Source organism: Schistocerca nitens, chromosome 2 (genome assembly GCF_023898315.1).
Source record: "Schistocerca nitens isolate TAMUIC-IGC-003100 chromosome 2, iqSchNite1.1, whole genome shotgun sequence".
Lineage (NCBI taxonomy): Eukaryota > Metazoa > Arthropoda > Insecta > Orthoptera > Acrididae > Schistocerca > Schistocerca nitens.
Genome location: NC_064615.1, coordinates 630,868,554 through 630,891,553, shown reverse-complemented (window position 1 = coordinate 630,891,553; position 23,000 = coordinate 630,868,554). Strand labels below are relative to the sequence as shown.

Genomic DNA, 23,000 nt, shown 5'->3' with positions numbered 1-23,000 from the left:
CCTCATCACCTTAGCCAGCTTCATCCTGACCCACAACTTCTTCACTTTTGAAGGCCAGACATACCAACAATTAAAGGGAACAGCCATGGGTACCAGGATGGCCCCCTCGTACGCCAACCTATTCATGGGTCGCTTAGAGGAAGCCTTCTTGGTTACCCAGGCCTGCCAACCCAAAGTTTGGTACAGATTTATTGATGACATCTTCATGATCTGGACTCACAGTGAAGAAGAACTTCAGAATTTCCTCTCCAACCTCAACTCCTTTGGTTCCATCAGATTCACCTGGTCCTACTCAAAATCCCATGCCACTTTCCTTGACGTTGACCTCCACCTGTCCAATGGCCAGCTTCACATGTCCGTCCACATCAAACCCACCAACAAGCAACAGTACCTGCATTATGACAACTGCCACCCATTCCACATCAAACGATCCCTTCCCTACAGGCTAGGTCTTCGTGGCAAACGAATCTGCTCCAGTCTGGAATCCCTGAACCATTACACCAACAACCTGACAACAGCTTTCGCATCTCACAACTACCCTCCTGACCTGGTACAGAAGCAAATAACCAGAGCCACTTCCTCATCCCCTCAAACCCAGAATCCCCCACAGAAGAACCACAAAAGTGCCCCACTTGTGACAGGATACTTTCCGGGACTGGACCAGACTCTGAATGTGGCTCTCCAGCAGGGATACGACTTCCTCAAATCCTGCCCTGAAATGAGATCCATCCTTCATGAAATCCTCCCCACTCCACCAAGAGTGTCTTTCCGCCGTCCACCTAACCTTCGCAACCTGTTAGTTCATCCCTATGAAATCCCCAAACCACCTTCCCTACCATCTGGCTCCTATCCTTGTAACCCCCCCCGGTGTAAAACCTGTCCCATGCACCCTCCCACCACCACCTACTCCAGTCCTGTAACCCGGAAGGTGTACACGATCAAAGGCAGAGCCACATGTGAAAGCACCCACGTGATTTACCAACTGACCTGCCTACACTGTGATGCATTCTATGTGGGAATGACCAGCAACAAACTGTCCATTCGCATGAATGGACACAGGCAGACAGTGTTTGTTGGTAATGAGGATCACCCTGTGGCTAAACATGCCTTGGTGCACGGCCAGCACATCTTGCCACAGTGTTACACCGTCCGGGTTATCTGGATACTTCCCACCAACACCAACCTATCCGAACTCCGGGGATGGGAACTTGCTCTTCAATATATCCTCTCTTCCCGTTACCCACCAAGCCTCAATCTCCGCTAATTTCAATTTGCCGCCACTCATACCTCACCTGTCATTCAACATCATCTTTGCCTCTTCACTTCCGCCTCGACTGACATCTCTGCCCAAACCCTTTGTCTTTAAATATGTCTGCTTGTGTCTGTATATGTGTGGATGGATATGTGCATGTGTGCGAGTGTATACCTGTCCTTTTTTCCCCCTAAGGTAAGTCTTTCTGCTCCCGGGATTGGAATGCCTCCTTACCCTCTCCCTTAAAACCCACATCCTTTCGTTTTTCCCTCTCCTTCCCCTCTTTCCTGATGAGGCAACAGTTTGTTGTGAATTTTGTGTGTGTGTTTGTGTTTGTTTGTGTGTCTATCGACCTGCCAGCGCTTTCGTTCGGTAAGTCACATCATCTTCGTTTATATATATATATATAATGTGACTTACCAAATGAAAGTGCTGGCAGGTCAACATACACACAAAATTCAAGCTTTCGCAACAAACTGTTGCCTCATCAGGAAAGAGGGAAGGAGAGGGAAAGACGAAAGGATGTGGGTTTTAAGGGAGAGGGTAAGGAGTCATTCCAATCCTGGGAGCGGAAAGACTTACCTTAGGGGGAAAAAAGGATGGGTATACACTCGCGCACACACACACATATCCATCCACACATATACAGACACAAGCAGACATAATTAAAGACAAAGAGTTTGGGCAGAGATGTCAGTCGAGGCAGAAGTGCAGAGGCTAAGATGTTGTTGAATGACAGTTGAGGTATGAGTGGCGGCAAATTGAAATTAGCGGAGATTGAGGCCTGGTGGATAACGGGAAGAGAGTATATATATATATATATGACATCAAAAGTTTCAGATCTTTTGTACAGGAAAGTAGATGCAAACTGACATTGAGTAAAGACACCTGTGTTGCAGAAAAGTCATATAATCCTTGCTTTCAATAAATTTTTGGATTGTCCATTTCTCTTTATCAAGGTTGCTAATATCCCTGATGTCTTTCTTGTTACATTTCTTTATTTTCTGCAGTGAAAGAACAAAATTGTTCTTATTTCATTTTGTTTGCTGGTTTTGTGTATTTCAGAAGAATTACTTTTGTTATTCATATTTCTTCAGAGTATGCATATGGAGGACACCCATTTCCTATATCAGGAATATTTGATATCACTCCAAGGAATGCAGAAGAGCTTGGAGAGCAATTCCAGTTCAGGTAAGATACTGTCATAAATAGCATTCATTTCATTTGGTTGAACAGTCTGTATGTACAGGGGGAGTGGGGCGTGGGGGAGGGGGGGCCTCAGATGGGTGGGGTTTCCAAATTCTACATTCTAGCAAGTGAAGTAATACTTCAGTTGACTTGTATAAGAGCCAAGAAGTTTTCTGGTAACCACAGATAAGCTTTCTGGTTGTGTAAATATACAGAATAGCTGTAGGAAAGTGTTTGATAAGCTGCACCTGTATCTGCACACATTAAAACTGATGATCTAGTTAGAAACATGTATGAATTACGTAACTTCTATACACACTATGTGATCAAAAGTATGCAGACACCCCCAATAACATATGTTTTTCATATTAGATGCACTGTGCTGCCACCTACTGCCAGGTACTCCAATATCAGCGGCCTCTAGTCCTTCGACACTGTGACAGAGCAGAATGGGGAGCTCTGTGGAACTCCCGGACTTTTAATGTGCGCAGGTGATTGGGTGTCGCTTGTGTCATACATCTGTATGCGAGATTTCCACACTCCTAAGCATCCCCAGGTCCATTGTTTCTGATGCAGTAGTGAAGCGGAAACGTGATGGGACAAGTACAGCACAAAAGCGTTCAGGCCGACCTCATCTGTGGACTGACAGAAACCACTGACGGTTGAAGAAGGTCGTAATGTGTAATAGGCAGACATCTATCCAGACCGTCACACAAGAGCTCCAAGCTGGATCAGGATCCACTGCAAGTACTATGACAGTTCGGCGGGAATGAGAAAACTTGGATTTCATGGTCGCGCAGCTGCTCATAAGCCAAACATCACGCCGGTAAATGCCAAACAGTGCCTCGCTTGGTGTAAGGAGCGTAAACATTGGACAATTGAACAGTGGAAAAATGTTGTGTGGAGTGACGAATCATGATACATAATGTGGCGATCCAATGGCAGGGTGTGGGTATGGTGAATGCCTGGTGAAAGTCATCTGCCAGTACATGTAGTGCCAACAGTAAAATTTGGAGGCGTTGGTGTTATGGTGTGGTCGTGTTTTTCATGGAGGGGGCTTGCAGCCCTTGTTGTTTTGTGTGGCACTGTCACGGCACAGGCCTACATTGACGTTTTAAGTACCTTCTTGCTTTCCACTGTTGAAGAGCAATTCGGGGATGGCAACTGCATCTAAAACGCCTTTGGGATGTTTGGGAATGCCAACTTCATGCCAAGCCTCACGACTGGCATCAGTACCTCTCCTCAGTGCAGCACTCCAAGAAGGATGGGCTGCCATTCCCCTAGAAATCTTCCAGCACCTTATTGAACATATGGCTATGAGAATGGAAGCTGTTATGAAGGCTAAGAGTGGGCCAATACCATATTGACTTCCAGCATTACCGATGGAGGGTGCGACCGACTTGTAAGTCCTTTTCAGCCAGGTGTCCAGATACTTTTGATCACATAGCACATAGCTTATGTTTGGTGTCATACAAATGTACAATTCCATTTTGAGGCAAAACTGTTTGAACAAACTTTTATTTTCCATGTTTTATCTGTTGTACCATATATATCTTTCAGTTGCGCATACCAAATACTGTTTTTGTCATTTTAGACATCGAAGTCTTTACTCAAAGTATGTTTAGTTTTCTTGTATTGTATGTTGCACACAGTTCCATTCATTGAATACACTTGTTTAACAGTTCATGATCAGCGATTTAATTGCTCCATCAAACTTATCCACTATTATGTCTCTTTTTTTTCATTATAAATACGTGACAAAGTGTGTTATGTGGGTAATTTCAGTTCTACCATATACTACGACCCCTGCCATTTCATATTTCAACAGAGGCACCAGCATTAGTAGCACACCGTTGTAGATGGTCTGCAACATTCCTGACATGGCTGCAACGTATCATTCGATACATGCTTGTGCTCCTCCCTAGTCACAGCTTTGGAAGTATCCTTCATTATCCGTTAGGGTGAACCTTATGATAAACTGGATTCTCTGTGTTGTTGTCTCAGGAACTTCTGAGGACGTTTGCACAAATGCCACAGCAGCATTAGCTTCAGCTTATTCAGTGATAACTGTCTTTGTGGGCCCAACATCCTGTTCAATAACCGAACACACATGCAAGAAATTCTTGAGCAGTCTTTTTATTATTTTCACATCCATAGTCATGTGTCTCCTCTTTTCCCATCTCCACCATATCTGTACCACCGTAGGTGATTGCCATACTCACATTCTTGCTGCAATATGAGCATAGTCAGAAAATTTAGCCTATGCACCATCTTTACTTATTTTTGATTAGATCTGAAACAAACCACAGTCATGTAACAGTTAGGTAAAGGTTATGTAATGGCGTAGAATAGTACACAGCGGGATGTTAAAATCATTTCTGACAGCAGCAGTGAAACAAAAATAGGGATATAATAGTGGATCAACCGCTTGCCCATTTGTGAGATCAGGATCCCAATTTCTCGTTACATTGCTTTCTAAGATTAAACAATAAGCCCTGCAGCACTGTGTCAAAGCAGCTGTCCTGGAAGCAAAATGGTTCATTTCAACAGATTCTGTAAACTGTTTAACAGTGGCCACAATATACATGCACAGTGAAAATGGGAAATGTGGGATGAAAGTGGGACTGCAATAAAAGAATTGGTGTGGATGTCTGAAGCTCTCTCTCTCTCTCTCTCTCTCTCTCTCTCTCTCTCTCTCTCGCTCCCTCCTCCCCCCCTCCCACCCCCCCTCCTCCCCCCCCCTCTCTCTCTCTCTCTCTCTCTCTCTCTCTCTCTCTCTCTCTCTCTCTCTCTCTTTCTTTCTCTTTCTCATTGCCCACCCTCTCCCCTCGTTCCATCCTCCCTTTCCCTCTCCCCCTCTCTCTTCCTTTTCTATGCTTAAACCTTTGAAATGTCATATATATTATCGTATCTGGTAACAACAACTGAAAAAGAAAATTACACCAGTTTTCACTCTTTTCTTACAGTCTGATTAAAACTGTTATTTTTGCCTGCTGCACTGGTGACAGTTAACCTTTTAAGTGGGCATGACGGATATATCCGTCCATGCTCTGCTATTGCACAGTGGGTTCGACGGATATATCCATCCACTGCATTCTGTGGCTAGTAGCTATTGGAAATGACGAGTTATCGACCTGCCGTTGACACTGTGGTATTAGTTGAACTTCGTCCACTAGATGGCAGCTCTTGTCACACAACACAGCGTGTTCTAGGCTAGTTATAACATTGTCCACCCGAGTGCGCGTTGAGAAAATGCGTCCTGTGAAGCAGCCGCAAAAGCGCGCCTTTTTCGTCTGTGTTTGCTGCAGCATTAGTGAGTGATCTTTTGCAATGGTGAAAAGAAGTCGCTTATCAGATTTGGAGATTGAGAAGCTGCTTTTAGAAAGTGATGATAATTTCAGTGACACTTCTGAAAGTTTTCAAGATACAGATGTTGAGGCCAGTGAAAGTAACTTCGATTCAGAAACATCTGACGACGAGACACTACTGCAGCAGACGGTACCTAGTGAATTTGTGCATGCTAGTTCAGTTCGTATTCAATATTTGTTCAGTGGTAATAGTGGTACAGTTGTGCCTAAAACAAAATGATGTGATGAGTTGTTTTATCTGTTTTGTGGATGATGCTTTGTGCACAATGATAGCTGAACAGACGAACTTATATGCAGAACAGTTCATAGCTTCTCATTCCAGTTTAGCAGCACGCTCCAGGGTTCACAGTTGGCAGAATACTACACGCGACAAGGTACAAACACTTATTGGAATGCCTGTACTTTAAGGAATTCTTCACAAACCAGACCACAAAATGTACTTTTCAAAGAGGGAATCAGTTGACACACCTCTCTTCAGGAAAGTGATGAGTGAAAAGCGGTTTCATCTTCTATTGAAATTCCTCCACTTTGCTGACAATACCTCATATGATCTACTAGGCACTATCAGCAGAAAACTATTCAAAATTCGCCCCATTATGGAGCATCTGCGGCGTAAATTCAGATCAGTGTACATGCCAGAAAGGAACATCACCGTTGACGAATCGTCGTTGCTCTTGAAAGGACGGATTGGATGGATGGAAGCAATATATTCCATCAAAGCATAGCAGATTTGGCATCAAATTGTATGAACTCTGTGAAAGCAGTTCCAGGTATGAATGGGACTTGATTGTTTACACTGGAAAGGACACTAATTATGGTAGCCACTATCCAGACGAAAAAATAACCTCTCGAATTGTTTTGGAGCTTGCACACGATCTACTCGGGAAAGGCCACTGTATTTATCTTGACAACTGATACACCAGTACAGATTTGGTGGACAAACTAACCAGCAATAACACCGATGTTGTTGGCACAATGTGGCGAGACAGGAAGGGGTTCCCTGACTTAGTAAAAAAGGAAAAACTGAAGAAAGGGGAGTACATAACAGGGTACAAAGGCAAGCAGATGGTAATGAAATGGAAAGACAAAAGAGACGTTGTTATGGTCAGCACCTTCCATGACAATACATTTGTAAATGTAAACTCGAAGAAGGGAATCGTTCAAAAGCCACAAGTTGTCGTTGACTACAACAAGAATATGGGAGGGGGTGGATAGGTGCGATTCTCAGTTACAAAGCTACCAGATGGCCAGAAGCAGGCTGAAAAAATACTATCAGAAGCTTTTCCACCACTTGTTGAACATTGCATGTTACAATGCATACATTCTGTACAAGAAGCATGGTGGCGAACAAAGTAGAATGAGCTTTCTGATTAGTCTTGGTGAACAGTTAACCATATCTTCACCACATCAAGGGACATCAGTAGGATGCCCACCTCGAACACCAAAAGCAACACGCCTTACAACCAGGCATTTTCCAGACCTTCTGCCACCCACAAGGAGGTGTGTGGTGTGTACGAGAAAAGGACTTCGCAAAGAGACTTCTTACTGGTGCGCAGAATGCGAAGTTTCCTTGTGTGCAGAACCTTGTTTTAAAATGTTTCACACTGAAAACGATATGTAATATTGCGAAAATACAGTTTTGTTAACTTATGCAATATATTTTATTCATTTCCACCCAATATCAATTTAAATTCAACAATGAAAACACAAAGGAAAACATGAGAACAGTGCGCAGCACCACCGCGAACGGGCGCGCTGTCGTATATTACCCACTGTGGAAGAGGTGCGAGTGTACAAACTACCCACTTAACAGGTTAAATGGCTTCTGAGCAGCATATACACAACGCTATTGAAACACTACAAGTGAACTGGCACTTCATTGTGGTGCATAGGCAATGACAGGGTGGTTCATGGATGACACTTAATATCTCTGATTGGTAGAACTAAGCTCCAAAGTATGAAGTGCTAACTAACAGATAATTTTAATTAGATTGTAAGGACCTCCATCCCTTCTCCCATAAACACAAATTCTTTGAGTGGCTGTCTGGATTGGTGTGGAGGATCAGGAAAGAATTGAAGCACCTGTAAGGGTAAACACATGTGGGAGACAATTGGCTTCCATTGGGAATTGTGGGGGTTAAGCAGGATATTACATGTCTTCTGGTCCTGCAGAACATTTCTCCATTTTATTCTTTAAAATGCAGACATTCTTGTGTTACTCAAGCATACTTCAATGAATAGCCAAGGACTTGAATATAGCAAACAAATTTATTGCCTCATTTAAATACAAAGACATCCTCAACTTCAGGGATCTCAGACAACTGACTTTCACTCTTATCCATTTGACATTCCTTCTTTATATAACATCATTAACACTTTTCCAAGGAAGGCCTTTGCCTGAAGTGTTCTGTGGAACAACATACAGTGTTGGGATCTCTCCACTACACCTTTGCTGACTTCAGAGCATCTGTCACATTGTTCACTCCACTGCACAAAGCCCAACGGATACTTCAGACAGATGTTATGAAAGACAAGCATATACTTAATCTAATACATGTTACATAATAAATCATTAACAAAATCTAAAACTTATTAGATGGTAGATCATATTATTTAAATTTTTAGATATAGAATGTTCAGTCATTCATATTTAATGCTGATAGTACAGAAACTCCAAATCAAAGAAGATATTCATGGGAATCTTCCCAACCAAAATTCCAAAATTTCTGTACCCTCACATAAAAGCAACATGAGGTTCAATCATGAGAACCCTCATCTTACTGAGGGAGTGGAATTCAAGAGAGAATGAGTGGAAGAAATAAAGTGGAAACTTAATTTACAGAAGAGAAAAAGATCAACAACCAGGACAATGTTGTGACACGGGAGCAGCTGAGGGTGGGCATCAACAGAGGTAGAAGCCAAACGGTTTGCAAGAATGGTGGATGCACTGGAGGCCTAGATGCAATGGAAACACAGTTCACATGTGCATCTGTGTGTGTGTGTGTGTGTGTGTGTGTGTGTGTGTGTGTGTGTGAGAGAGAGAGAGAGAGAGGGGGGGGGGATCATTTTATTGTATGGCCAAATCCGGTGCTATTTTTCACCACATTCGGTGTTATTTTTTGCCAGATTCATTGTTATTTCTAACAAATTGGTTGTTATTTTTTTACTAAAATTTGGCATGTTTATTTGCCAAATTTGGTGCATTTTTTGCCAAATTTGGTGTCTTTTACCACATTTCCTGCAAAAAGTCAATGTTGTTTTTGCCAGATACACTGTAATTTGTTTGCCAAATTCAATGACCCCTTTTTTTGCCAAATGTTTTGTAATTCTTTTGCCAAATTTTGTAGTAATCATTCACCAAATTCTCTATTTTCTTTGCCTTTTGTTCTTTTCCTTTTCCTCTCTCTCTCTCTTTCTGTTTTCCCTCCTAAATTCATCAATATATTTTCACCCTATTCAGTATTTTTTGTCATTTCAGTGTTACTGTTGTGCGATATTCTATGTTAATTTTGTGCATAAATTGGCTCTTTTCCTGCCTCCAGAGGGTCTTATTTTTCTTGCCAAAGTTACCATTACTTTTTCCTCAAATTTACTGGTATTTTTTGCCAAATCTGGTGTTTTTGGCCAAATTCTGTGTTATTTTCATAGTCATATCAAAGTTCATTACATGGGAAATGAACTGCAAGTTTAAGATTATACGGGAAACTTAGACTTGAGAAGATTAGAAGTCAAATTGCAGTTTTAGCATTGAGTAATTATCAGTTACAAATATTGGTATTAGTATACTTCTGTCATTTTCATGAATTTTTCCTGTCCCTGCATATATATTAAATCTAATGTTGAAGTCAGAATTGGGGCTGTGATCATGCTGCACACCAAGTGGTAAAGTTTGTAGTTAGTGACAGTGTATGTGATGTCATTGCACTCAGACGCTGCCTTACCTTTGGTCAGTTTCAAAAAGCCAGTGACTGGACTCTACTAACAGGTGATGAGTGGTTGCATGGGACATATCATGCACCTGTTTCATCCACATGGGTAAGATTCATAGTGAACAAAACTGGGGACAGAAGCAGCATGGGGGTGGACTAGGATATAACACAAGTTGGGTGAGCAGTAGAGCACTGCTTTCACTTTGGGGAGATTGGAGGCTGAGACCTTGGGTATGAAATCCCTCACATCTGAGCACAATGAGAGGTAGTTAAAGAATTGATGGAAGAAGTGGTTAAATTCTTCGAGGCTTGGTGATTAGGGTAACAGTTAATGGCTGGTTGACTGGTTTACCATGCCAGTGAGTGGCTTGGTTGTCTCCTTGTTACCACTACTTTGGGGGGGGGGGGGGAGGGGGGGGGGCACTGGGGGTGAGTGAGAGAGAGCTTACATGAAAACTAGCACAATTTTTTCAGGTGCTTTGCATGTGTTTTTCACCATGTATAAGTCGATTGCAGATGAGTAGTTCCCTTTGCATGTGTTCTTTTACAACCCTTCCTCCGAAAACATGTATGTTCCATTACTCTGTTACTAAATTGGTAGCATTTATTTATGGTACTGTTATTCTAATTTTTAAGTTTACATTTGTTCTGTTTCATGGTGTACGAGGGTGTGCTGAAAAGTAATGCCTCCAAATTTTTCATGTGAAAATTTGAAAAGCTTTCTAAATAAAACAAATGTTGTTAACATTCTGCATCTTTGTTCTTCATGTCTACATACTTATTTCCCAACATAGTGATCCTGGTGACAAACAAATTTCTCCCAACAAGAGATCATCACTGTAGAATATTTGACTTTGTTGACTGAGCTACAACCTACCTCTGCTTGCTCCACTTCATCATTATCAAAGTGAAGTCCTCAAATGTGCTCTTTAAGTTCTGGAAACAGATGAAAATCAGATGGGGCCAAGTCGGGACTTTATGGAGGACGATTGATGACAGTGAACTCAAGGTGTCAGATTGTTGTAGATGTTGCAGTGCCTGTGTGTCATCTGGATTAGATCAGATTAGATACTTTCATTCCAATTGATCCATAGTGAGGAGGTCCTCCAGGATGTGGAACATGTCAGAAAAACAACAATACATGGCAAATATTTACAACTGAAACAAATGAGTTAATGTACCTTCCACAGGTCCCAAGTGGAATGATCGTCATTTTTTTAATGAACACTATATGAAAGAATAATTTTGCAAACACAAATGCACTGAATTTAAAATTTAAAAAAGGTTTTTTTTTTATTTATGAGGTAATAAACATGTAATAGAACTACTACAATCTTATTTACAATGAACACATTACTGCACTGAAATGGTGCAGAAGTTATATCACACACACACACACACACACACACACACACACACACACACACACACACACACCAATTGGTCCTACTGAGAAATTCATCAATGGAGTAGAAGGAGTTGGCCACCAATAAATCCTTTAGGCTTCTCTTAAACTGAATTTCATTGGAGTTGTCATGCTGAAAGAGAAAGGCTCCATGTGTGGATGGACTCTTCAAATTCAAAACTCGGTTACAGCATGCTGTTTTTCGCACACCAGCATAATTACGGTACACGCTGCCATGTCAATTGAAGCCCTCTAGTGACTGAGGGCTGCAAATATGTATATGGTGAATAATAAATATGTAGAATGTTAACAGTGTTTGAATTATTCAAAAATCTGTATAAGTTTTCACAAAAAAAATTGAAGGCATTAATTTTTAGCACACCATTGTGAATGAAAATTTTGGTTGTATAGGTGAATTACCATTTGTAATAAACATTGTTTGGTTGTAGGTTTTTGCTATAAGATATTTATTGTAATATATTTGTTTTCTAGACAATCTGTTCATATAGGTAACACAGATTTCACAGATGATGAAGTTAAGAGAATAATAGTAGAACTTGGGAAAGATTTTCGTGGAGATCGTTACCATTTAATGAACAAGAACTGCAATCACTTCTCCGGCTCCTTCACTCAGGTGAGCATAATAAGTGTGTTGACTTAGAAAATGTATCAATGCATTCTGTCCATTATAATTATGGTAGTAACAGTGATATACTATAGTCCGTCATACTGCCATTCATTAATATGATAATAAGTTTACTTTTTCAGAGTTGTGTAGTCGTAGATATGCTTTACACTGTCTGTCCAAAAAGTTCAGAGCCTGATTTTATTCCTGTCATAAAAAGGATATCAGCACTGTAATTATGGTGGTGGCTTGGACTAACAACTGTAAACAACAGATGTATATTCAACCAGTCTGACCTGAGCAGGCAGTGTTAAGCAGAGGACATGCAACCGTAGTGTGTCAACATTGTTGCATCATAAATCGCCATGGAGCAACATCTCTAAATCATGTGTTCAAGAGTCTCCAGAATGTTTTGAAGAAAAGAAAAGAAAAGTGTATGCAAAGTTTGTCCTGCATTCTTTGATCCCTGAAAAAAACGATGGGATGTGGGCACTGGCTGTAACTTGGTTTAAATGCAAAATATTGACTATTCTTTTCTGGAAAAAATCATCGTGGGTGATGAGCCTTTGTGTCATCAGCATGAATCTACCACAAAACTACAATATGCAGAATAACATGAAGGGTCAATGTTTTGATGACATAACTGACATTCAGGTCATTGTGACATGCAAGTTGAATAACATCCCGAAGGACTTCACTGACAGCTTTACATGGCATATGAATTCTGTGTATTGTATTCAAGACTGTGTAGAACACTTAAAGCATTAAAACCACTATCTTAATGTTTCCCGTTTTTTCTTTTTTTTTTTTTTTTTTTTTTCAGTCTTGAAACTTCTTGGACTGACAGGATACATGAATTAAGTTCCATTCTCTGGAACTGAACTTACCATTGGTGTTAGAAAAATAGGGCATATGTGTCTGTTAAATCAGTTGCTGGAAGAATTGGTGAATTATACATGTAATATTGTGTAGTTGCTTCTTTGATATGTTTTCTGCATGAATATCCTTATCATTTGAAATTAACCAATTAGCTGTTCATTCTCACAAATAAAATACATGTATCACTTGAGTTTTCGACTTTTACTGCATCGTGTGCCATTGTGTAATGTAAGAGAGCTGCAGAAAAACTAGAACAGTCACCATTCACCAATATAATTGTACACAATCACTTACAAATGTCTATGAGTGAGTTTTGTGACTCAGTCCAATTACTTCCTCAATTTCTTTTAAATCCAGTCTTGACACTTTTTGGACTTGTCACCAAGAACGTTTTTTAATTATGTTTGTTGAGGATGCCTAAGATCCACAAACATGCCACATCATCATTATGACACAGATGAAAGCAGTATGCATTGGTGTGTGTGTTTAAGAAGTGCCAAGATAGGAAATAAGGTGAATATAATGAAAGGGCTATCGACATAATCAAGTAATTCATATCAGTCCATGACAACAATTAATATTCCATATTTCAGACTAAATCAGGAATAAAAGGCCATTGACACAACATAAATACTTTGTGTGTCACCAATAACAAAGTTCCATACTTTATACAAACTTAATTTGTATGTCTATTGTCACAACAACTGTTCTCCGATTTATACGAGTCCATTAACAGCTACATAAAGCTGAAACCTCAATGTGTGGCTACAGCAGATTGTGAATGAAAGACCATTCACGTATTGTGAGCAGTTCATACTTTCCAGCTAACAGTTGATCATTGGCAACTACATATTATGCTCCCATTGTCTGCCTCCAATTTGCCAAGGACATATATTGGGAACATCTCTGCTACATCGCAAAAAGGAGCAGCATGTTGATGCCCCTGTGTAAAACTTGACCAGATGCTGGCTGAAAACTACTGTATTTTATGTATTGCTTTCCAGAAAGGGGTAATCTGTGCAAGTGAAATATGAAATTTTTGCATTAAAATATAATTTTTTAGCACTATCACTTTACAATATGCCAATATTGTCTTGAAAATAAGAGTGACAAGAGGACTGTCATACAGTATCAACATCTCACTGGGTACAAGCTGTAGATTTGCTCTCGCGTACTTATCGCCTACCATGGTAGCACAGGCAGTACCCTACCTGTTGTCAATGTAATAAAACACAGAGCACTCGAACAATTAGATGAGTAATTTCACTCAAGTCAGTTTAAATTGTAGATAACATTGCAAAAACAACTTGTTCAGCCTTACAGAAGTCTCAACTTTTTTTTCCATAGCTTTTCCAGGGACTAGAATTCAGTGCAGTAATTTGAATGGCAGCACCTCACCTATCTCCTTCTTTCCAATGGATCACAATCCTATAAATTAATGTCAATTAATGATGCCACTTTGAAGTCACACAATCCAAGAATTAGTGACATTTGGTGCTGGATAGATTATGACTCGTAAGCGAAGGGTCAGTGGTATGGCAGTCTACCCGCTACATACACCTAAGGACAAAAACTTCATGACCTGTACTGTATTATTATTTAAACATGTCTTCATGGTTCACTTAACATTTTACCAAAATTGGGACAGAGCTACACACATTTCAAATTGCACTAAAGCAGACGAGTTGTAATCAAAAAATACCCATTCTCCTCCAACTCTTCACCCTCATGTCATTTAATGTACCCATCAGAAAAGTAAGTCAGATCGTACAGGACTTTCTTCTTCACCACCAAAGGCAGAGGAGAGGTACATGTAGTATTCTGCTCAGCTCCATCTCATTGTATCGGTGTTTTTGTGGGAGGACTGTGGTCTCATTTGATTTTCTTGCACATGAAAATATATTTTTCATACAAGGTTGAGCCCATTTTGTCCTTAACCCACCAATAAATGGAAAAAAATCTTGATCTACAGTAAATTTAATGTAAAGATCTTTTAATTTTAAAAGAAGTAGGCAGATTGTGTACTTGAGAGATACAAATTGTAGAGAGTGTTATCAATTCAGGATGCAGATGCTTTAATTATTGTATCTTCATATAATTTCTCAAAAATATTATTAATCAGTAAGATATATTGCAGCTAATGTCCAGTGCATTACCCATGCTTGCTTGATTAGTGCTGTATTTAGAAAATCTGACTGACTGAGAGCTTTGGTCATATCACAATGCTGTCTTTTGAGTTTAGTCATACCATAAGAATATGTTTTCTAATTCATGTTTCAGTCTGTCACATGATTCTTCTCTCTCTCTCTCTCTCTCTCGGTATGTGGTGCTGTAGTTTTTACCAAAGCAAGTTTTGTATGGAAATTATTTGCAAGGCGAGATCCATGTTCTGAGTGAGCTTGAGATTCAACTTTTTTGGTTACAGATTCTCTGTGGTCAAGAGATACCATCTTGGGTGAACCGACTGGCGTACTTCAGCTCGTGTGTTCCTTTTCTCCAGCGCTGCTTGCCTCGTGAATGGTTAACACCCATGGCATTGCAGCATTCTATAAGTTCACATCAGGAAAATTCATCAGATACTTCATTGTAACATTGGTGATAAATAAGTTTCAGATGGGAACTTGTTGTGGAAAGAAAAAAAGTAGGCCTAAAGAGAATGGAATGATTATAAATACCGGTATTACAATTAAGTGTTCAAAGTACAATACTGAGCTCATTATTCTGTCCAATACATAACAAAATACAAAATATTATTAACAGTCAGGTAGAGATGAAACCTTAGCATTTTTAGAGTTGGCAGGAAATGTTCTGATACTGTATGAGGTGAATTTTATTGTACATGGAAAACTATGCAAGTTAAAGAGTAAGGTGCCCTGAAAAACTAGTATATAAGTTTGCAATGACACATCTTTATTCATAAATTTCAAATCTTTTATGCAAGTTCTTTAACTATTTTATTTGCACAAATTTAGTTTTTTTTTAATATTATAAGGTAAGAATTGGAACTGTTATGACTGAAAAATGTTCTACACAGTGCTGAAGTAGGAGTAATTTAAGGAACTATTTATTTTTTTAAGATGAGTAAAATTGCAGACATTGTACTCATCATTTCTGGGAGGTTTAGAAGAACTATTGTTTACCAAAATGTTGGACAACTGCATTCTGAGTAAGTGATACGTAGCATTTCAGTTACGTGAGTAAATGGAATAATAGATCAAGGTAAGAAAATGAAGACCTAAGTGTTGAAACGTCATACGAGTGAGAGTTGAGAACTGTATCATATTGATAAACAGTGAAGTTGTAAGATGGCTACAAAAAAAAACCTAATTTTTCAGAGGAAAATTTTACTGAAATGTATGGCTCCTGTAAATGATGCTTTTAATGCAGTGCAACCAAAAGTATGATAATTTACATACAACCCAGAGTGGACAATTTTCACAACACTTATCTGTGTTCAGGGAAGTAGTAATGATGAAATGAAAGTGACAAATAAGTAAAACATAAGACATACCTGTCCCTTTCATAATTTCTTAAAGCAGTTTGAATGGTGTTGTATAGGACAACAGTATGTATGTTGCAAATATGCCTTTGTTGTGATATAACATACAGGTGTATGTATATGGTCTCCCAATATGTGGTTGGCTTTTAGTTGCAACATTATTTTGCATTTGGTTTTATCAGAAGCCTTAAGCAGCATTTAGTTATTACTACCGCAGTGCATGCAAGACGTCTTTCTTTGATATTCCATAAATATTCTGCTGCTGCTGCCCTGTCTGATTGAGGCTGCCAGATGAAACAGTGTGTTCCCTCTTGGTCTCACGCTGTACTCAGCGTATATTTTGATGTCCCCATTTCAATTTGCCTTCTATTTTTGTTGTTCTGCATTTGTATCTGGGCCACTTGGTACAATTTTACTGACTTTGGTTTCAACATTGCATGTGCACACTCGCATGCACGCGCACACATATACACAGTTTCACGATACCACTCTAGTATATTCTTTCATGCTTCTCATTTACGCACCGTATATTTCAGTCTCAAGTAGTTGGAACACTGTAGATTTTTAATTGTCAGCGATCATTGTGCTTAAAGGCTCCCAGGAATGAGAGGATCACAATATACTGTGAATGCAATGATCTGTGAATAAGACCACTTCTAATTTGTTTCCACCAATATCTCTTCAGTCCAACCTTCAGGTAATTGATAGTTCATTTAGTGGCTACAATTGTTATTTTTCTTACTGCTACTAGTAATATTAGTATTTATTGCAGTTGCTATTACAGCTTATTTAAGCAGTTGTATATGCATCCTGACATGATATGTAGGTAGTATTGACAGTAAGGAGAATAGAATTTCTTTGTAGAACTGTACGTATCTGATGCATGCATTTCTCTTAATTCACAAAGTCTTTAGAAGTACTTTGACAGTAGCTTGATTTTTATGTATTCGGTACTTGTTCCAGTCGGTTAGTGAGGGTGCTAGGTGTAATATTTTGTGTGTGTGTGTGTGTGTGTGTGTGTGTGGAGAGAGAGAGAGAGAGAGAGAGAGAGATATGGTCTTGTAAGATGGTGCTTTTAATTGATAGTTGGATATGTTAAACATTACAAAAATTGTGAAAAATCTTCCGTGTGTGACAGAGATGAGATACGTTTCTGTTATATGTTTCAATTTATCTTGCCAAATATATAAATTTAGATGATGGTGATCATCATGATCATAATTGATTTACTGAGAAATTTCTCTTCCTCTCATGTGTTGTGGTGGCATTGAGAACAATATTAATATTTTGTGATTGTTTTTTCTACAAATCTGGAAAGTGCGGAGAGTTGTGTGTAAGTTGTATAAACAAACACATTATAATGAATTGATTACACTAAATTTCCAATAAAAATATATTTTTCTTCAGATAATGGAGTGTTTCATATTTATGCATTAGTATGAATGTGTTCATTTTCATTTAGTATTATTTAAAGATGTATAACGTACCTGTGTAAGAAGAAAGGTAAAAACTGTAGATGAGTATATTTGTTAATCTTTCCACTGAACTTTGACATTTGTTTCTGTTAAATTATTTACTTTTAGGAAATCATGTTTTTAATAAAATACCTGCAATGATCTGATACTTGTTTAACATTATTTCATTCCTTTTCTAAGGTATTGTACAAGCATACTCTCAGCTTAAACATTGAGAGGATTTTCTGAAGCAATCCTGTTATCTTCATATAAGTTTTCTAATCTCTTAAAATCTGTTTTTCTTTTTTTATAAAAGTTAATCTTTATAATTTGATTGTATAGGTGATTTATTCATTTAAGTAGAGAACACTTGACATAGAAGAGTTGTCAATTATGATATAATTGTAAAGCATCTTTATTTTAATTAAGAGTTGAAGGCTGGAGTATGTGTTTCGTGGTACCAAGTGCCATTATTTCTTCCACAAGATATTGGAATTGGACTGCAAAATGATTATTGTCATTTCATAAGATGATGCCTGTGATTCATTGTTAATGGAATTGTTGGAGTATTAGTGGAATTTTAAATGTATTATTAAGTTACAGAAGACTTTTGATACATCTGTTAGCATGTGTCATTACAAAAAGAAAAATCTGTTTCTTGTATGTGAATTCATCTGTTGTTGTTGAAATAAATTGTTTACAATGTATCCACGTTGTGGTCCCTCTCTCCCCCTCTCCCTCTCCTATACCCACAAGAAGCCAATGTCTTACTCTCATGAAAATTGTTAAAAGAAAATATTTTATTACAAAACTTGTCATTTGAAATAATACTCTACAGCATTGCCATATGTACATTATTATTTGTCAAGGGATTTAAACTTTAGTAAGAAATAAGTCTTATTTTCACATTCCATAACAATGTCCAATACACTCAAATATTCATTCATTGTTTGAAATGTCTTGTCCATCTCATTGTTCCATTTACCCATCAAAGTGCCTTCCACTAATTGGATACAGTCTTCATCAAACAAATTATTAGATTAGATTAGTACTAGTTCCATGGATCATGAAAACGATATTTCGTAATGATGTGGAACGAGCCAAATTTTCCAATACATGACATAATTAAGTTAATTTAACAACATACTTAAGTTAATATAACAACTTTTTTTATTTTTAGTGTTTTTATTTTATTTTTTATTTATTTTTTTAATGTTTTTTTTTTCCTTAATTTATATCTAAAAATTCCTCTATGGAGTAGAAGGAGTTGTCATTCAGAAATTCTTTTAATTTCTTCTTAAATACTTGTTGGTTATCTGTCAGACTTTTGATACTATTTGGTAAGTTACCAAAGACTTTAGTGCCAGTATAATTCACCCCTTTCTGTGCCCAAGTTAGATTTAATCTTGAATAGTGAAGATCATCCTTTCTCCTAGTATTGTAGTTATGCACACTGCTATTACTTTTGAATTGGGTTTGGTTGTTAATAACAAATTTCATAAGAGAGTATATATACTGAGAAGCTACTGTGAATATCCCTAGATCCTTAAATAAATGTCTGCAGGATGATCTTGGGTGGACTCCAGCTATTATTCTGATTACAGGCTTTTGTGCAATAAATACTTTATTCCTCAGTGATGAATTACCCCAAAATATGATGCCATATGAAAGCAATGAGTAAAAATAGGCATAGTAAGCTAATTTACTAAGATGTTTATCACCAAAATTTGCAATGACCCTTATTGCATAAGTAGCTGACCTCAAACGTTTCAGCAGATCATCAATGTGTTTCTTCCAATTTAATCGCTCATCAATGGACACACCTAAAAATTTGGAATATTCTACCTTAGCTATATGCTTCTGATTCTTTGCTATATGCTTCTGATTCTTTGTCAAGTTCTGCATTTGTGGAACAAAACCAACAAATTGATCAGTGCATTGGCTGTAATGTTCAAACCTGCCACAGATAGTCAATACAAATTTTGACAAATTTCCTGTAGGATTTATGTTAAAAAAAATTGTAGCTTTATCATCATGGACAAGTAGTTGTAAAACTTGTACATGGCTTGAAGCTAACCTTGTCCCATGTACTACTTAAGAGCATCCACCTCCATTCACTGAAAATGTATAGCTATGTAAATTATTATTATTATTATTGACTGTGATCTTTGTATCTGCACTTTCTTCATTCTTTTATTAAAAACTGTCTCGTGGAGAAATCTCTCAATCACTTAACATTCATAAGTCATGCACCAATACCATTCTTGTGAAAATAAAATTATTTTTTCAAGATCTTTCAGCAGCAGATCTAAAATGGAGATTAGTTGTTATAATTTGACTTATTCATTCAGTACAAAGTCTATGGGACAGATAACGTAAAGACACTCTAGGCCAGTATTAACACTATGATAACATTAACAGAACAATTACGTATTAAGTTCGTATTTTCGCTGATGGGCACTAGAGTTTTATTTTGTGCCCTTGTGTGCCAGCCTTTTTCAGGGGTAATTTGGGACACACTCACACTCTGCAAAATTTAGGCCTGTGTGCATTCTGTCTCTTCACATTGTCCTCATTAGCTGTTTTGATTCTAGACCCTCATATTTCAATATCCTTCCTAAGTGAAGTTAATAGTCGCAATGTTTTTCTTCATATGCTTGGTAGTTTCAAATTGAGTGGTGCAGCATCATCAAACACCCACCTCTCTGTTTTGTGACTGTTAAAATGTGGATTTACAGAATTATGTTCATTGCTGTTGTTAAGTGTTTTGATAACACACTGGCCTACTTTTACCTGTTTCTTAACTTCAAGAATTTAATCTTGTGACAGATCACAGAGTTTGATGTCAGTGGAGATGAAAGGGATAACCTAATGAATAAGGGAAATCAAAGGAGTATAGCAAGCGGTATGAATAGACATTTCTTCAGTGCTCTGATTGTTTAAGGAAAACTGTACTGTAAAACTTCTCTAATTAAACAAGAACTGTAGCGAACAGGAGTTCAAACTTAAGAGTATAGTGCTCATACGGACATATCTCAGTATGAACCTCAGTGGGTTGTGCCATTTTCTTTTGGCTCATCTAGTGGTATGTTACAGTAATGAGGTACTAAGACTGTGGACAAATGACTGCAAATGTAATTTTTTAAAGGTTATGGTTAAGGCTTTGACTATCCCAGTAATGCCAGCAAACATATAAAATCCGACGAGATAATTTGTATGTAGGTCACTCAGATTGAGAATAACTCTCACACCATCTTCAGTTTGAAGGCTGATTTGCTGCAGCTTTCCACTCTAGTCTATCCTGTGGAAGTTTCTTTATCTCTTGTGTAACTACAGCAAATTACATTCATTTGAAAATGCTTACTGTAGTCAAGCCACTGCCGATTTTACCCCTGTGCCCCCCCCCCCCCTTTTCCCTCTATTATCAATTTAATAATTCCTTGAAGATGCCACAAGATGTGTCCTGTCAACAAATTTTTTCTTGTCCAGTTATGCCATAAATTTACTTTCTCCCCAATTTTATTCAGTATGTTTTCATTTGGTGTAACTTACCTACACATTACAACAAGCCCACAGGTGTGTGTGTCTGGAATATTGTAGGTGGCGATACAGCTGTTACTAATTGTGCGACATGGTGCACCTTTTGATATTATATGTTTCATAACATTGGTAATGAGTATTATGTCAATGTGAGTTTATTTTAATGTTTGGGGATCCACATTTACTTTGCCATATTTCTGTATCTTCGTTTAATCCAAAGACGTAAGTCTGTATTTTTGAGTTTCTTCTAAGAACATTATTATATGTGGCTAATTGCATTTCCATTTATCACTCATCAGCAGAGAATTTCGATCTTTATGACATATAAAACTGTCAAGAGACCCATTATAATTTATTGTTTCTACACAAAAACTTCACAAAAAGTATTTACTATTTGATGTAAACTATTCACATCATCTGTCAACAAATATCATCATGAATCATATTCTGTCAGTGTGTATACGATCGGGGAAAAACCCGGGAATTTTTCATTGTTTTAGTTTTCAGTTAAATTTTTGTAATTTTGACTGGTAAGAACCTATAACAGAGGATATTACTGTATCCCGATACTGCAGAGTAATACTTAAACAATAAAACATAAACGAGAGAAAAAACGAAAATAACTTAAATTGCAAAAGAAATGCGCCATATGCAACAACGACACACAGTGCTTATGCACTAGTGGTGGGCAGTAGTGATGGGCTAAACAGCGATTTTCCGATATCAGTGATTTCAGTGAATGCTACTTTTCAGTATCTGTTATTCTTAACTGCGATTTGTCGCAGTTAAGCAACATAGGTCGTGTATCCCCCCGCCACTGCTATTTCTGTGACTGCGATTTCTGCAACTTACCACCATATGAAAAAGTTACATCTGTCAACACAGAAAATTGCATCGCAACAAACCTGTCATTGGCAAGTATGTTTTACGTTTTTTTCTTCCGTTGGCTTTAATTTTGTATTAAAGAAATAACTGTGAAAATATTAATAGTGTAATTAATATATAAGTAGCCGTACAGTACCGTAATAGTTCGTGTTTAGAAAATGAATTCTAACATATTGTTATTTTCACAGGTACCTGAACTACATTTCAGTCACTCAGTAAAGTGATAACTCAAAATATCATTGTCAGCAGATCTGAAGAAATTTGCCACTGCGTCTTTAGACCGTTTTCGTCAGACGAGAGGTTAGTTTCTAAGCGTTTCGATGGACTTAATTACTTCAATGAGATCGTTCTTGCAAATGTGACATTCATTATAGCAAATATTAGCAATCTACTCTGTCAATTATATTGCTAGTAATTAGTGACAGCAAAAATTGTTTAATAATCCTTGTGTTTTTGCAGACGCAGTTCTGACTCTGATCACTGGTTGCTGTACGTATCTATCCACATCAAGGCTGTTGAGAGAGATTCGTGAAGATGCAAGACAGCTCTTAGAGGATTTGCAGTTTAAAAGTGAAATAATTGTGAAATTAGTGTGTGAACGATTAAACTGTGTTTTATTGAAGTTGTTGTGCGATTTTAAAGGCATAATAAATGTTAAATACAGTGAGTGAATAATAAAAATCTCATTTTCCACATGTTAAGCCGTCCAATACCCGTAATTTTCCGCCACTTACTTATTGGTAAACACTTGTTGGAGAGTGACATGCCGCCCCCCCCCCCTCCCTTTCTCCACAATCTTGGTGTGACACTGACCTGTAACATATCCCAAAGTCTACAATATGCATTTTGAGGCTTTTGATGTGAAAGTGGGAAGTACAGATCTTCCAGTTAAATCGGGAATAGCTTAAGTGCATTACTTAAAGTAACACAGGAAAAGCTTACTTTTGTAGGTGGTAGTAGTGTCGGCAAAAAGTTC

The 23,000-nt window shown here is 38.0% G+C and overlaps 1 protein-coding gene and 1 long non-coding RNA gene across 4 annotated transcripts in view; both read left to right on the top strand.

Moving 5' to 3' along the window:
* The window catches only part of LOC126236739 (deubiquitinase DESI2), a 131,783-nt gene extending 113,477 nt beyond the window's left edge, over positions 1-18,306 (top strand). For all 3 annotated transcript variants that reach the window (XM_049946273.1, XM_049946274.1, XM_049946272.1), the window contains exons 4-6: positions 2,350-2,443; positions 11,635-11,776; positions 15,072-18,306. In XM_049946273.1, coding sequence (XP_049802230.1) covers positions 2,350-2,443; positions 11,635-11,776; positions 15,072-15,236 — 401 coding nt within the window. In that variant the 3' untranslated portion in view covers positions 15,237-18,306. The remainder of the gene's footprint in view (positions 1-2,349; positions 2,444-11,634; positions 11,777-15,071) is intronic.
* A 3,667-nt stretch (positions 18,307-21,973) lies between these two features.
* LOC126236740 (uncharacterized) lies at positions 21,974-22,605 on the top strand. The gene is made up of 3 exons (XR_007544977.1): positions 21,974-22,057; positions 22,213-22,324; positions 22,484-22,605. It is a non-coding gene; the product is annotated as an uncharacterized LOC126236740 (long non-coding RNA).
* The last annotated feature ends 395 nt before the right edge of the window (positions 22,606-23,000 follow it).